General features: G+C 35.2%; 1 protein-coding gene across 1 annotated transcript in view; it reads left to right on the forward strand.

Moving 5' to 3' along the window:
* MYH15 (Myosin heavy chain) overlaps window positions 1-13,843 on the forward strand; it is a gene marked incomplete at its 3' end in the record, with an annotated part of 76,185 nt that extends 62,342 nt beyond the window's left edge. The window contains exons 34-38 of the mRNA XM_051217536.1: window positions 1,043-1,174; window positions 5,798-6,242; window positions 6,982-7,562; window positions 8,504-8,615; window positions 11,470-13,843. Coding sequence (XP_051064949.1) covers window positions 1,043-1,174; window positions 5,798-6,242; window positions 6,982-7,562; window positions 8,504-8,615; window positions 11,470-11,795 — 1,596 coding nt within the window. The remainder of the gene's footprint in view (window positions 1-1,042; window positions 1,175-5,797; window positions 6,243-6,981; window positions 7,563-8,503; window positions 8,616-11,469) is intronic.
* Window positions 13,844-17,671: the final 3,828 nt, after the last annotated feature.

The raw sequence follows: 17,671 nt of genomic DNA on the forward strand, positions 1-17,671 counted from the left end.
AAAATAATAACGATGCGATTCGTGTGAAACACCCCATTTGAATGTTGATGCCCATGCTCAACATGTCACAATTCGTTTTACCCAGAAAGAAAATCAAAGATGTACAATATGTACAATATAAACCTATAAATGAATTTGTATTAATAAGTCAGAATGGGTTTTGTGGAGATTTTAGAAATTTCATTGGTTGAAAACATTAGTCAATTGAACTTAGACCACCATGGAAAACCTGGAAGCACTAGACGGGCGTTTCGTCCTAGTATGGGACTCCTTAGCAGTGCGCACCCACGATCCCGCCTCCCCCGCGAGACTCGAACCCAGGACCTACAACCCCCGCGCCAGGCGCTTAACCAACTAGACCACTGAGCCGGCATCCAACTGTGTTAATGTCTAACTTCAAGTAATCCACGAAGTTGCGCCACCGTACACCATCGTCTTCAGAGAGTTACTATCTGACAAGTGAGCCGCTTGAATTCCACTGGTCACTACTTCTCACTAGAACTCCAGGAGTATCTCTTGAAGTCAGTCACTAGTGAGCAGGTGATTATTATCAGAATGGGTTTTGTGGAGATTTTAGAGTTAATTTAAACAAAACCTTTCAATAGTGACTATATTTCAATTAATGACAAACTTCATTCATGTATAATAAGTTGATTTATCACTCTTAAATTACTAATAGTAACAGAGAGAATTGTTTAAACCAACTGTGATAATCTATCAAGTGCATTGGAAATATAACGAAGTATTAATCATTAATAATGGTATCTATATTCATCTGTTTTTGATGAAGTTTTGTTCTCCGAACTGAATGGTTTGATTGTGGAACTTTTATTGTTATTCTGAACGACATTATCAACATAAACTTCAGGTAATATCGTTCAGACTAGGAATAAGTACTCCATAATCAAATTATTGAACTCAGAGAACAAAACTTTATCAAAATCATTCATCTTAGCTACAAATCTTCTCTGTCATCTACTATATTTGTCTCTTTTCAATATAAGTGTATACATATTTCTCATTTGATTCATATTATTTTTAGTCGGCTGAATTAAAAAGAAGAAAAGAACATTTCCATAAATCAACAAATGATAAAAAAAAATCAGAATCACGTTCAATAGTTGAAAACAATCGTAAAGGTATTCGTCGTGTAAGTAGTACACCAAATTTACCGGTAAGTGATTACATTAGTATATTCAGGGAAAAATGATATTTTAATTATTATTATTTGTCTAACATAATGTAAAATTTCTTTTCAATATTACTTACTTACTTATGCCTGTACTCCTAATGGAGCATAGGCGGCCGACCAACATTCTTCAACCCACACTGTCATGGGCCTTCTTTTCTAGTTCCATCCAATTCTTGTTCATTTTTCTCATGTCTATCTCCATTTTCCGGCGTATTGTGTTGTTTGGTCTTCCTCTTCTTCCTCCTTTGGTCTTAAGGATTCCATGTGAGGGCTTGTCTTGTGACGCAGTTGAGTGATTTCCTCAATGTGTGTCCTATCCACTTCCAGCGCTTCTTCCTGATTTCGTCCTCCGCTGGGATCCGGTTTGTTCTCTTCCACAGTAGGTTGTTGCTAATAGTGTCCGGCCAACGGATCTGAAGTATTTTGCGTAGACAACTGTTAATAAACACCTGTATCTTCTGGATGATGGCTTTCGTAGTTCTCCAGGTTTCCGCCCCATACAGTAGAACTGTCTTGACATTTGTATTGAGAATTCTGACCTTGATGTTGGTTGACAGACAGTTGTTTTGAGCTCCAGATGTTCTTCATTTGTAAATATACTGCTCTTGCTTTGCCGATCCGCGCCTTCACATCTGCATCAGATCCATCGTGTTCATCAATGATGCTGCCCAGATATGTGAAGGTTTTTACATCTTCCGAATTTTCTCCGTCAATTGTGACTGGATTGCTGCATGCTGTGTTGTATCGGAGAATCTTGCTTTTTAATATTGGGTCATAGAATTTGTTGGGTTTTATTGAGATCACAAGTTTATCTAATTTAGAGAACCAATGGAAATATGAAAGCACTGGACGATCATTTCGTCCTACTATATAACTCATCAGTAGTTTAAATTAGACCAATTTATGACCTCAAGTAAAAGATTATTTTATTGAGATTATCTCTAAAATCAAAAGAAAATTTAAAAGAATTAAATCTATGAATATACAGGTCATCTGCCAACAGTCCACTAAATGAACTATTAGATTCTCATTGTTAACTACATCATAACTGAATATCTCATCTATGTTAAATGAAAGAGATGTAACTGTTTATAGTTTATTTAAACTTTAATTATTAACTTAGAGTAAGTACAAATTATTATGATACAACTAGTTAGAATTGCAAAATCCCTTTAGTTGTCAACTGTAATAAATACTAACTATTAATATTGTTTGAGATCATGAACCGATTGATATTGGACCACTGTTGGAAACCTGGAAGCACTGGACGACCGTTTCGTCCTATTATGGGACTCCTCAGTAGTGCGCATCCACAATCACTATTGAAATGGCTATTTACTATGACTTCAGAACAACTACTAACTTCTATTGATTACAATGGAACAAGATCAATATATTGACACAGGGAATATAACAAGATTGTAAATGAAAACTTAATTATTCATCAGTCACTAATTAATATGAAATCAAAATTAATAATGTATTACATAATCGATGTTAAATAAATGTCAATGCAAAAAATAAACAGTAATTAGCATTAATTAACTAAGCATTTCGAACGCTAATTAATTCAGTAGTTTGACTATGAATATGACTTATTAGCTTAACTGTATATTTGTTTACATTTCAATATTCAATCAATAAATGATTGATATTGTAATTACTTTCAGATCTTTCAGATCCACAATTCGATCTAATATGACATTATGATTAACACAATAAAATAAAATAAATATAATTAATTAGTTATTTTATTCAGTCTTGTTTAGTTTAACAAGTGTTATAATTAATATCAATTTATGAGTGAAACTATCAAGTTAATATTCATTGGTGAATATGTATTAATTTCAGTTGTTGAGATCATGAGTCATTTGAAGCTAGACCACCATGGAAAACGTCAAAGCACTGAACGGTCGTTTCGTCTTATTGTGGGACTCCTCAGCAGTGCGCACTCACGATCCCACATCGCGAGACTCGAACTTAGGGTCTACTGGTCTTGCGCGTGAGCACTTAAACACTAGACCACTGAGCCGGCATCTAACGGTGTTAATATCTAATTTCAACTAATCCACAAAATCGGGCGACACATCCACCATTTTCATCAGTGAGTCACTATTTCACAACTGACCCAGCTGAACTCCATTGAATGAGCACTGCTGAGGAGTCCTACAATAGGACGAAACGGCCGTTCAGTGCTTCTAGGTTTTCCATGGGGGTCTAGTTTCAATTGGTTCACGATCTCAACAACTGAAATTACTGACATCTCCACAAAACCTTCTGAGAATATTTATTAATCAAGTCATAAATTATGACAATCAAATGATTTATAGTTATCAGTTGTTATTTATTTTCAGAATAGGGATTGTGGAGATTGTAGTAACTTTAATAGCTAAATACGTGAATCGATCTAGGTTAGATCACTGTTGAAAATTTGGGAACAACGGACGACCGTTTCGCATTAGCAGGGGACTCCTCAGCAGTGCATATCTACGATTCCGTATGCGGGACTCGAACCTAGGACCTTCGGTTTGGTGCGCAAATGTTTCATCTCTAGACCACTAAGCCGACATCCAATGATCTTGAGCAATCATTCATTCATTATTTGAAGTAGATAGATGTCTTTACTCGACACGGATAGGACTCCACTAGTGACGGTTTCTTACTAAAACGTCAGGAAATTCATCTTGAAGCCAATCACGAGTGAGCACATAGTGATTATTATCAGAATATTTGTTTGTAGAGATTGTAGTAGATGCACTATGCTGAAGAGTCCCAACCCATGACGAAATGGTCATCCAGTGCTTCTCAGTTTTAACTAATGTTCTAGCTTAAATCGACTCATGAATTCAACTATTATAATTATTTATTTATTATGGATTCATGATCACGAAAGTCATGAAATTTTTCTTAAGCAATTGATGAACAATTGAATTCACAATATTTACAGTTTAGGTTGACTCATGAATTCAACTGTTAAAAATACTACAATCTTCACAAGTCCCCATACTAATTTACAAATTAAGCAAATTATTATTCGTAAGCTTATAGTGCAGTTATAATGAAGTGCATAACTTTAGAACTATTACAAAGAGTGCATATTTAATCATCATTTAGAATTATTTATCTAGGTAAGGTATTAAAGAAAAATTTCAAATCAATACTACTTAATTATTAATTATTAATATGAAATATGGATTGGTTGAAGTTAAACATTAACACCGTTGGATGCCGGCTCAATGTCTACAGGTTAAACGTCAATGCGTGGGAGTGAAGGTCCTAGGTTTGAGTCCTATGTGTGAGATCGTGGGTGAGTACTGCCGAGGAGTCCTTTGCTGGAACGAAACGGCCGTTCAGTACTTTCAGGTTTTCCATGGTGGTATAACTTTAATCGACTCATGAATTCAATTATGAAAATTTACTACAATATCCACAAAAGCCCCTTTCTAATAATATGAAATAAGATACTTTCATCTTCAATAGATTCTGTAGATTATACCAACTGAAATGGTTTAAGTAGTAAACCGTTGAAGTAACACAATATACTTTTACATCTTACAGGTGTGTTATATGATTGTGTAATCACTGATAAGCTAATATCTCAATATCTGTTAGATATATTGCATGAAGAAAAATGAAGAAGAGTTTTAGTAATTGACGATATTCCTCATTTGAATATAAGTGATATACAGTGTAGTAAAGGTGAACCCAGGTGAGGACCACCGATCATATTTAGCATAGAATGACAGAGTTACTTGGTAAAATAGAAAAATCATACTCCAATACTTCATCTGAAATATATTCATTAACTGTCTTAAATTTCATTGTTCCTGCATTTCCATATCAATCGCTTTCTGTTTCGATTCTTTCCTCCTCAATCTTCTCAACCTTCTGTTGCCGGACATTCTATAGTTTTTTTTCGTATTGAACAAAAGTTATAATGAATGTAACAGTATGAAGATTCATTTAATTTAGACAATTGGATTAATCAAAAGCTTTTTTTATTCTGAATAGTGACTTGAAACAGAACTAGAACTCATAGTCATCAAGATTCACTCATTGAAGTGATGATGATATACATAAATGATATTTCATTAATCAAATAATTTTAGTTTAGGTTGTTCCATTAAGTCAACTAAATATTTTAACTTTGAGAATGATATCGTAGAAGAATTTTATGACTAGATTATTGTTCTCCGTTTAGGGTTCTGAAGATTGTCGTATTTTTGTTGAGATGGTGAACTGATTTAAGTTAAACAACCACTGGGAATGTAGAAGCATTGGATGGTCGTTTTGTTCTAGTGAAAGACACCCCAGCAGTGCTCATCTATGACTTTACGACCGGGAGTCGAACCTAGGATTACTCTATCTATATTATTTTGATTATACGTTAACAGAAGGAGGTAATAATTTAAAAAGTTGTGCAATTTCTGTGTGGCAGATTCTAATATTATAGACACACAGTAACAAGAATTTCAGAAGGTTACGTCACAGGTAACTCTAAAATGTATCAACCTTTTGATCGATATTATCTAAAGATTTGGGGTTAAGTTTTGCTGAACTTAATATATAACATTTTCGTTTACTGTGTTTACTTACTGAATGCAGAGACTCGTCGATAATCAATCGAATAATGTCGATATAAATCATTTATTGGGTTGTGAAGAAGGAGAAGGTAATAATGATAACAATGGTACATCACTTGATGATCATGAATTGTTCAAAGTGAACAATGAAAATGAGAACGACATTGTGGATTTCACATTGACTGATAGTATCGAAGATTCAACCGTAAATGATACATTGGAATCATTAGAAAACTCAACTAATCATTTATCATTCATACCGATAATACATCCAAACTGGACAACTGAACGTGGTATACCAGAAAGAGGTTATATTACGTTAGCTGTACGAATTGAAGGTGATATGTCCAACATTAAAAAACATCCATTTCTATCTGTATATATATTTGATGCACGTTGTATTCTGAGTAGGAACGTGGAACCAAAAGCAGGGAAATTTTACGTGAAAGCACGTCTTCAATTAGCTGGTAAGTGATTTATGTCCTTTTTTTTCTTGATGAACACTTAATATGTCTAAAGAGGATATGGAAGTTTTCTATATAAAAAGTGGTTTATATGAGGTGAGGCCATATAGAATGTTTTTCTACAATGACAATAAAAGTCTCCCAATTAAACTTAATAATCAGGATAGATAATACTACACTACGACAACCATAGAAGAGCTTGTTTGTGACGGAACTTAAAATAATGTGAAACATACTCTCAATTAGTAATCAGTCTATGCATGTCATACATACTGTTGAATGTATTTAATCCCAAGGGCTGAAGCATAAACATGATAAAAGGTTGACCTATACTGAACTATGACCCTTAGAAACTAAATAGATACCAGTCTATTTATTTTTTATGTTAAATTTGCTAAGGACTAGACACGCATGAAATTGATCGCCACCCAGTGATCAATCAATTGTGATTACATCTCAGTCCTACAGGAGGTTGGTTGCGGCTCGGATAGCTCAGTGGTAACGTCTCTGACTGTGAAGCTGGGTGACATGAGATCGAGTTCACCAGGGAGCACCAGTTCCATCAAGATTACAGGTACACCTTGTTGACGAGTGCCAAGTAACACGAAACCAGGGTCCAAGGTTTCCTGTCGACTACCTCCAACCACCATCTAAATTTGCTACCGAATGACATAGTCATGAACATACAGTATTTGCTACAAAATTGCTCATGAAATTAATGCTTACTTAATGTATTTTTCAGGCCTAAACAATTCTGTGTCAATGTTATCCTTAAGTCAAATATCTACAAAGTCATTGAGAATTTTTTCTGATAAAATGGATATATTTACAACGAATAGAATGTCTTCTACAGTGCATAGTGGTTGTACACCAGTGAGACGTGCTTATCGTTCACCAATTTTTCGGCATAAAATTATCTTACCTTTACCAGTGAATATAATTGAAGTAATAAATAATCGATCCACATCACTTTTTCAATCCATGGAATCAATCTCATCAATAGGCTTAGAAGATGATACCATACAAAATTATGAGCTTAAAATAGATTTGAAAGAACGTAATGCATGTAAAACAAATGATCTACATGGTACTTCTACTGTTCAATATTTACCATATTGGAAATCTTCACAATTAATTGGCAGTGTACATATTCCTATAACATCTAAAATGTGGCAATATCTAATGGATGATGTGAATAAATTACGTCGTTCTACAGTTGTGAATGTGTCAACCTTTGAAGATATTAAAACAAAAGAGAAATCATTAGAACTATTACCGAATAAATTATTATGGTTTATTAGGTGTTTGAAAGTTCCAGATGAAGTAAGAACAGATTTGTAGTAGTACAATTTTTATTATGTTTTTTTTAGTGTGACTCAATTTGAATTGTATGCTGATTGTCATCGAAACATACACTCGTAATGTCGTGCATCATTTCATCGGAATGATCTAATTCAATCTGAATCTGATCTTGAATGATTTCTAAACACAAGTTTAATAATTCCAATTTCAAGATTAACTTGTAATGTAATACAAAACGGTTATTAGTTTTATCAAGTCCAAAAAAAATATTCAAGGCAAGGATCATAGTAAATAATAGGGAATAATGAAATGACGTTTGTGCATTGTGATATATCCTGATGAGAATAATGAATGGTAACTATTGGGATGTATTTATAGACTAATATTAGGCATATATTTTTATTGTTTAGTTGTTATGTAACTAAACTATACATATTCATGTTTCTATTATTATAAGCTTTATTATGACCTACGAACTATTATTATACGATTTACCATTCTTAAATTATACCCACTCTATCAATTACAGTCTCCTACATTCACAGCTACATTTGGGTAGATCTTACACAAATGTTATCTTATATTTTTTGGTATGATGTGGTCTGTTTGGTTTGTACATAAACCAGGTATGTTTGAAATAGATGATTCATATCGTGGAGACTGAGATTTGTGTTCTGAACTCAACAGTTAGGGCTAGGCAGGAAGAAGGACCGATAAGGACTGGAGACTGCTCATATGTGTTTATGCGTCATTCGTACGGTCGATAATTTACTGTTTTTTATTAATTGACGGTATGATTATGTTATATAGTAATAGGGTACAAGGCCACAAGTTATAACAATTGAAAATGATAAAGATTGACAAGATCAAGATCATGATTTCACAGAAGTGATTACATCATATCTCATTACATTTATCGATTCGATTGAAGATATTTTTTTATATTTTTTTAAAATTAATAGAATGCCAATTCACGAGGAGAAATTACTTTTGGTATGCAGTATAATCAAGAGAATGGTAGTTTAACTATTAGCCTGTTTAATTGTGCTGCAATGAATTTGCCTAAACGAACAAGTAAGAAGTTTTCTTTTTTTAAATCAACTGTATTTACTTACTTACTCCTGTTACTCCCAATGGAGCATAGGCCACCGACCAGCATTCTCCAACCCACTCTGTCCTGGGCTAAATTACCTGTACACCAATGAAATTCCCATTGAAGGAATGAAGTAATGATGCATGATATGGAAATTTTGTGTAAATATTCAATTAGTTCAAGTATACACTTAACAGTTTTCTTTTATTGTTTCACATTTATATATAATTAAATTTCATAGTTTAATGACATTTAATTATTGACCGGATGTAGTAGTTTGTATTCCAGACACTAAGAGGTAGTTGGAAAGAAACGCTAGATCTAGGTTTTGTGTTGGCCAAACTAAAACGTGGCATCAGTGCTTGAAGTCACTAACTTCTAGTCTGAGCCATGTTGGGAGATGCAAACTACTTGGTTGGGGTCCGCGTGACTATCGTAACCAATGGTTGGAGACTCTTGGTGACATGACTCAGAATCGGTCACAATGGCGTCGGTGTATATACTCTCTGTCTTCCCTTAAACTAAGAGATTAAAATCGCTTCATATCTTTCTTTCTACGAACTAATTCTTTCTTCCTGTACTATATCCTTGTTGTAATCTTTCTTTCATATATTACCACCTCTGAATTAACTACTTTTGTGAATCCGGTGTCCACTTTGTTGTGTTAATGAGGTATGGCAACTTGGACCGATGCACATATGTGTCTGGTCCTACGTTGTAGCTGACTGACTGACTGACTCATAGGCCATATTAGAAGTCAATGATGAACTGGATAGCTCACTGGTAACATTTCAGATTGTGATATTGAAAATTCTTAGTGTTTACGGTTACAACTTTATAACGGCTACCTACTGGCATGAAATTTAAATCAAAGGTTTCCTACCAACTACCTCTAACCATCTAACATATTAACAGAGTGTACGCAATGGTCGTACTGTGGTGTGAGATACTTATATTTACATAAGTAGTATATAACAATAATCAGGAATAGAATGTATTTCAGTAGAAGATCGAGAAGGAAAGAATGGGAACGGGAAGCAATTGGTATGAAAATGCAAGAACAATGAAATCTGAGACGATGAACTGATATTTGCAAAAGGAACAGTCAAGTTTGAGACAATGGATTGATATATTGCAAATTAACTATTTACTATAGTATTCTCAGACGTTTAAATGAATGCATAAAATGTTAGTCCATAAATGATCGGAATAATACTCTATGACTGAATGATGATTGGTTTTCAGATCGGATTATTGACTTAAAAAACTCATCAAATGAACTGATTTCATAGATAAGATCAAAATACAGAAGAATATGTTTTATTATCTCATTATAAATATACGTGGTGATTAGAGGAAATCCGTTTTTGTAGGTCACTTACTCTCCGATGAATTAAGACTGAATTTTGGACTCACTTTTCTTTCCACTGTATAAACGCCATATAATAAACATTTTATTATTACTATGAAGTGAAACGTAAGAAACGTTTAGATAGAGTCAAATTTCCACCATAAACGAGCTGTTGTACAAGTTGAAAAAACAAGTATAAACAGAGTAGGAATAAAAGAGGGTGAATAATGACGTAGTAAATAATAATAATGATAATAATAATAATAATAATAATAATAATATGAATCATTTGATTGTTAGTCGAAGCAAGAAAAGTAGTTTCCATAAATATAGACAGTTCATCATTTGTGTGTGGGCTGTGATAATGCCCGGGTACCCAAACCGAAGCAGGTGGTTTTCGTAGGGAGCCACTCCCCGAGCCTTCGACATGAAGGTCTGATCCACAAGGCAGTGGAGCATCGTAAGGAGATGCATTCCCATGGTAGCCGGTGACCGAAATTTGATTCATACGCCATTTGTTCCCGCAGGATACTGGAGCCCATGTACACCATTGGTTTGGGATCCGGTTAAAGCGCCGGACATTCGCTTTTCGTCCTCTCATTTTCGTAAACAACACCGGTGCCACGAGAAGGCAGTGAGTAGGACTTCCCTGGCAGAGGCTGTATACGTATGACCGTGCGAGAGTATTTCGAGAGGGAGGGCGAACCCACCCCGCTCTCGGCCATACCAGGGCATTTGGGGGGCTGAGTTTATCTATTCAATAGGTATGTGGTTGTTCCAAATACCGATAGATTGAAATGACTGTTTTAGTTAATTTGCTTATTTACAGTTGTAGTTCTTTTGAAGCTTGTATCATCAACATTGTGATATTGTCCGAAAATTGTGTAGTTCATATCAGAATTTCAGGAAAATTCTAATTTATCAATTAAAATCACGTAAAGAAGATTAGTTTAACGAAATCAGTTCACTTGAGTCGATTGGTTTATGCCGTTAAGCGGCGTTTTCGGTAGTTTTAGTGTAGACAGACATGGCTTTTGTTGAGTGGTCGGAGCATTATAATATTATTATTATTAAAATAGACCACTAAATGCAGTCGAACTTGAAGTCTCATATCATAGACTGGTTTTAACTAAACAACCGTTGAGAACCAGAAATCACTGGACAGCTGTTTCACTCTAGTATGGTACTTCTTAGTAATCCGCACCCACAAGCCGACCAGGGATCAAACCCGTGACCTTCAGGACTTACACTAAAAGTCTAGCCTTTGAACTATTGAGCTGCCATAAATTGGTTTACGTTTCTAACATTATTCAGTTTCACAATATTGGATGAAATGTAAACGACCCAATACTTACTGGTATAAAGGTTAAGGTGTCACATTGAGTCCTGAACGTCTTGAGTTCAGTTGTATCAGTACCCAATTATATTGTAATATCATGATTATTTTGTTTGCATTCATGTTTTTCTCATATTTCTTTCCTTAGAGAATTTATTTGTTCGTGCTTCATTGTGTTCGAATTGGAAATTATTTCGAACTGTTCAGTCTAGAGCAACTGCTCGACTTACAGTGAATTCAGCAGAGTTTATATTGGGTGAGAAATTGAATTTTATCATTGAAGAAGATATTAGTCGCGTATGTATAATATTGAGTGTATTCGCACGATCTGGAAGTAAACTACAAGAAGCTACTACACTTATTGGTCGTTGTGTAACTGGACCATCAGATTTAGCATGCAGTGATGGACTTTCACATTGGACATCAGTCTGTTCTAAACAAGGAATGATTAGACGTACTCATATTCTATCATAAATGATTACAGTATCTGTGTGAAATAGTGAACTTTCATGTATATCAGCTTAATGGTTCAATGATTAATGTGCTTTTTTTTCTTAAAATATAAATGACTGAAATATTTTCTATGCTTGTTGACTAAGTATGCTTAACATTGAAACGGAATATTTTGTTGTATACATAAATGTTTCCTAGATATTATAGTGGTTTTTAATATTGAGTCTAATTTATTCTTAATTCCGATATATACTACTATTTTCAGATAAGAAATAAGATAGTGATATAGCTCATGACAATAATTTCAGTGTTGTATCATTCACCTGATTAAAGGTTCTTGTTATATCTAGGACTTATATTCTTGATATACTGTGTATAACTTGAGCACTAGAACTCTAGAACCCATCCAAGTAGCAATGAGAAGACAGAAGACTAGTGAAAGGAATGCTATTCCAGACAGTGTCAAATTATAGTACAAAACTGTTAGGTATTTATAGTTTTTAGTAAAAATGAAGTCATCATTATAGCTGTCCGATTCGCACACAGGTGGCATCAGAATTGTCCAATCGGGAAGCTACGCGTAAAGATTCTAGAACATTCTCCCAAAAGATGATTGGATAGAATATCTTCGGCTCTTTTTGAGCTTCTTACAGCTTCCTTGAGTTCACCCATGGACCGTTCTCACATCTCTACCCTTTGAAGTCTGTTGTGTAAGACTTTTCCTCCAGATCCATCTGAAACTTGATTACCGTATTCCTCTTGCGGTCCATCACTCTCTAAGGTTGTACAGCTTTGCCCTTGCGTTGTTTACCTCTTCTATATTCGCGCTCTTGAAGGCTTTTCTGAGATGAATCCATGAGCAATTGAAACGGAAGTCGGCTTTGTGGGACCAATGTTCTGCCGTCCCTTTGAATTTGATTTATGTGTCTTATACACGTTCTGACATTTTTCCGGACTACAGTACATTTCCGATCCGACGCTCTACGACACCTGGTTCCCACTTCCTATTACCTTGACACGATTTGACAAATACCCTTTCACCCACCTGGAAGCTACGAGTGACCGTACGACACCCATTCGTGGGTTTACTTGTCTTTCTGAGTAGCAACATACTGTTAAAAACTTTACGGATTTTTTTCTGGTACTGCCGGATTAGGGGTAAATCTGAAAGACATTAGGAACTTACTGATCACTTTTCCTGGGATACCCTCACCTCATCCATTGACGAGAGCTCTTTTTATCGTATCCACGAACATTTCTGCCTGGCCATTCGACTGGAGATGGTACAGAGGAGGTTTTAGATGCGATATACCATTTTCACTGCAAAAGCGTTTAAAAGCGGATGACATGAACTGAGTGCCGTTGTCAGTCACTAAGATCTCTGGAACCCCAAAACAAGCAAACAATCCTCACAATTTTCTTATTGCACTCTCTGACGTCGTTTTTGGCATGTCATATGCTTCTGGCCGTTTTGTGAAAGCATCGACAACAACTAAGTAATTCCTGCTTTGTATTGGTCCGGCGAAATTAGCGTGTATTCTCTGCCAAGGCCCGTCCGGTTTTGGTCATGGTTGCGGTTCAGCTTTTGTTGGATTCTTCGCAGCCTCTAAACAGGACCAACAACTGCGACGAGAAGAAAAGTCAAAATTCAAATGATTTACTCATTATGAGTTTTGTTCAACATTACTTCCATTCTGATTCAATATGATGATCATTCAATGTAGTAATTGTTTCCTTTTGTCGTATGATATTTTATTCTGTATAATATGCGATATTCTTGTATTCCATCGACATGAACTATACTCAGTATGTGATTTGTTATAACTCTAAGTATTTTTCATATATGTGATTTCATCCTAATTATTAATCAAAATGGGTGTATAATCGATATATAAATGAGTGTATTTTCGACTAGAATTGTCGTCGTCGTGTTTTGGGGGTTAGTGAGTCTTCACTTATACCAGTCTTGTGTTCTTACTTTCGCGTAGACGGAATTACAGAGGTCCCTCGTTTCGACTATAAGTGATAAGCGTTTCCGACACAACAATCAGCGACGACCAGATATAACAAGTAGCATTCGATTGACAAGTTATAACAGTTTTTTGTTAAATTGACTTTCATTGTCAATAGAAGCAGTTCGTTTAGGATAAGCTTTATGTAGATAGAAAAATATGATTGGAATCATGAACCGATCAATGTTAAACCGATATTGAAAACCTAGAAGCACTGGAAGCCTGTTTCGTTCTGGTATGTAGCTCTTCAATAGTGCGCATACACAATCCTGCACGCGGGAACCTAAATCTGAATCTTCGGTCTCACGCTCTAACTAGTAACTAGCATAGAGAGGAAATTTCCGGAGTCCTAGTGAAAAGTCGTGACCAGTGGAGCTAAATCGTGTTGGATAAGATAAAGTTACTCACTAATTAAAATAAAAGATGATCACACAATCTATCATGCATTGACTACGGTTAGACATTAACGCCGTTGAATACTAGTTCAGTGATCTATAGATTAAGCATTTGTGAGCAATAATAAAGGTTCTAGATTTGAGTTCACCGTGCAGGATTATGGGTACGCACTACTGAGGAGTTTCATACTAGGACGAGACGATCGTCCATTGCTTCTAAGTTTTGAGCGGTGATCTAACATCGATTGGTTCATAGTTTCAAATCAATGTAATTTTCACTTGAATCAGTGATAACAATCAACCGTTGCCAGCCCTAGGTAGTTAATGAAGTGATATCATATTTGTGGATGTTGGCTCAGATGTTGTGAGTGTGTCTGTTCTAGCGTTTTGAATAAACGTTCATGGAAAGCATACAGGCAAATACTTTTGTCAATCAAGCATGCAAGTCTTGGAAAAATAGATCCTGTAACTGTACTGTAATATACAAACATGTGAAGTGGTGGTTGAAAGTACTAGACGGAAAACCCTAGACCTGAATTTCATTCTGTTTAGCACTCATCCACAAGTTGTACCAGTGATTTTGAAGTAAATGATGAACCCTGGTGAATTTAGTTACATGTCAGGCAGTTCCACAGTCATAGGTGTTATCCTGATTAGCATGAAACAAAATTATTAAAATAGAACTAACAAATGACTGAGCAATAATCAGCATATTGTGACATAGTCACGTGCAGTTTCTATTATAAATTAGTTCAGTTAATTCATCATCAGGCGATGAATTTCGGATGATTATTACTATCCCTCCAACTTGCAGTGGCTGGTACTATGTCAAGCCCACATATGACTTTCTAACATCTGGACAAACTGATTCATTCTCTTCAAGTCATATGTTGACCTTGTCACCTATTCGCTTATTGAACCTGACTGTTTTTATATGATCCTATGTATGTCAGTTAGTTGTCCTATTCACTGTATATCTGTAACTTGTTTTTGTATGACTTTAAATATCGAGTCACGCTTGATTAAGACGAGTTGGCTCACTCGCCTTCCTCACTGCGCGTTATTTTGTTTCGTTTCGCTTTCTTCTCTTCGCTTTGTTTGCTTCGTTTCCCTGATTACATGTTCAGTTCAACAATTGCATGGGATATACGTATACAAAATCCATTCTCGTCTCGGACTTATTTTAATTCCATTATTCACTAACGCGAGTTAAGTTGATAATAATATACGAGGATTGGCGGTATATATATTTCGATAATAATCATTCATACGATCGAACTGGAGTCAGATACAGGGTCACTAAATACCTTAATGTTAAATTGTTTTAATCACAGCATGTCAATAAAGTTAATTAGTGAAAATGTTTGACCTAAGATATATTATTCATTCAGTATCCAACATTTCATCAGTTTTTTATTTCATTATTAGAATGTTAAAATTAGACGTGATGCGATAGAAATGTACAATTCATTGACGGTTTTTATAACTATACAAAAATGGTACGCCTTATAAATTGTGACTAGTGAACATATATATGATCTAAGTCGGAGTTCAGCTCCATATTTGTGTGTTACAACTGTGATGATGTTTCCAATAAGTCACATGTAATTAACAGGGCTACAATAAAAGTAACCCTCAGGTTATAATTACTTCCTTTCTTTGTTTGGACAACCTCGAGCAGCTAAAGCGACGTCGAATATTGTTCTTTTGGACAACACGAGATAGTTCTTATGCTGTTCTGTTTTCTTGACATACATCAATAATAACGCACTGGATATTCTAAAAGTTTCTTACTGATGAAATAATTTTATTATTATTTAGTGTTTTATACTTCACAGCTTACTAAAACTTACTCACTGCATTTTGATGTCATTTATTCGTGGCTAGTCGCATTTGTGAAGATTTATCCTGCGGGTGTTCTGACAACCTTGATTATGCTATTTTCAACATGATTTTACTACAGTTGAGGGAAACCAAACGAGTTTATCTGAAATATGAAGTGCGAAGTCATGTTCGTTGAAGGTGAATAGACCTACTACTGGGTAGACTTGATGTACGGGGACCGAAATTGCAGGACGTTCTAAATGTGACACCATGTATGTCAGAATATCTTGACTACTTATTTGAGAAAATAGACGTTTGCAAGTAAGCGTTGTACTTGTTAATAGCTTTCTAATTACTAGTTAGTCATTTACTTCCACAGTGCAAAAGATGGGAATCGATCAAGTTGCTTATGACAGTTTTTCCTTCAAGTCATTTGAGGTTTCGTCATGTAAATGAGTGATGCATAGACTCAACACTCCATCTTAGAATTTAGTTACTAGTGTAATAAGTCACCTCATGCGACAAGAAGGCGATCAATCCTGACTGTATTACAAGAACCCAGTTCTGATCAGTTTAGTTAAAGTTAAACTTACTCAGATATCTTCTAACAATCCGGTTTGATGAGTGGCACATTATCATATGCTAATATTTTTACCATAAAGACACTGTCAGCTCCCAAGGGACAGTAGATGTCTTCATAGTGCTTTACATAGTTAGTGAGTGCTTTCCCTCGGAATTAAAATTGATGGGGTTTTCTCATAAGGAGATTACAAGCTATGTAATAGAAGGAGTACTATGAAAATCACTCGAATGTGCTTTACTAAACAATACTGTTGTTTTCTAATCTTTTGACTCGTCTTGCACTCCAACTTTTACTAAGGACTCTTGCAACTATCTTTAATAATTCTCAATGTTCTTTGGTAAGGCCTTTATTACCTGACTCTAGTTAAGATTTATTTTCATCATTTAATTTTATCTCTGCTTGTCACCGAGCGGTTCAGAATAATGTCACGTTTAACTAAATTCAGGGTCACGGCGAAGTTGGGTCGAATGATTGTTGACTTTGGATTATCTGTGGTATGGTAAATGCGTAAAGCTAGGCGTCTTTGAGTGCATATAACTTGTTAACGAGTGACTTTAACGTTGTCATTTCTCAGATGTGGACAGAATTTTCACCATTTTCACATTAATTTTCGCAATATTTGCGCTTGTTGTATACGCTGCATCATAATTAGTAATCTGATGCATTTGTTGTTCCCTCTTTAGGAAAATGTTAAACCAACTTGAGTCTGATTGTTCGTATCAATAGAAACTCAGAAAATTTTATGTGGTATTTGTACTGACTGATGATTCGTTTGTGCTAGATTGAGTCGGTTTCCGAGGACTACAACGGAGCCTCCAGAGGCTCTAAAGGAGCCGAAGAGTTCCAGCCAATCAGAAAATGATGGAGCGTTCTAGAATATCAACTTGGCATGCTACTATTGGTTAGTAGCATAATATGTCTCTTAGCAGATTGGCCAAATAATAATGCTGATTTGACAAATGCTAATATCCATAAATACCCGTGATTTTCTGTACACTTTGATTCTTACCAAATAAACACTTCTCTAGCTTTTCTTCTGTCTTCTGATTTGCGACGGTAAAGTTCAACGTTTGAGTGTCGTGG

Source organism: Schistosoma haematobium, chromosome 5 (genome assembly GCF_000699445.3).
Source record: "Schistosoma haematobium chromosome 5, whole genome shotgun sequence".
NCBI classification, from domain to species: Eukaryota; Metazoa; Platyhelminthes; class Trematoda; order Strigeidida; family Schistosomatidae; genus Schistosoma; species Schistosoma haematobium.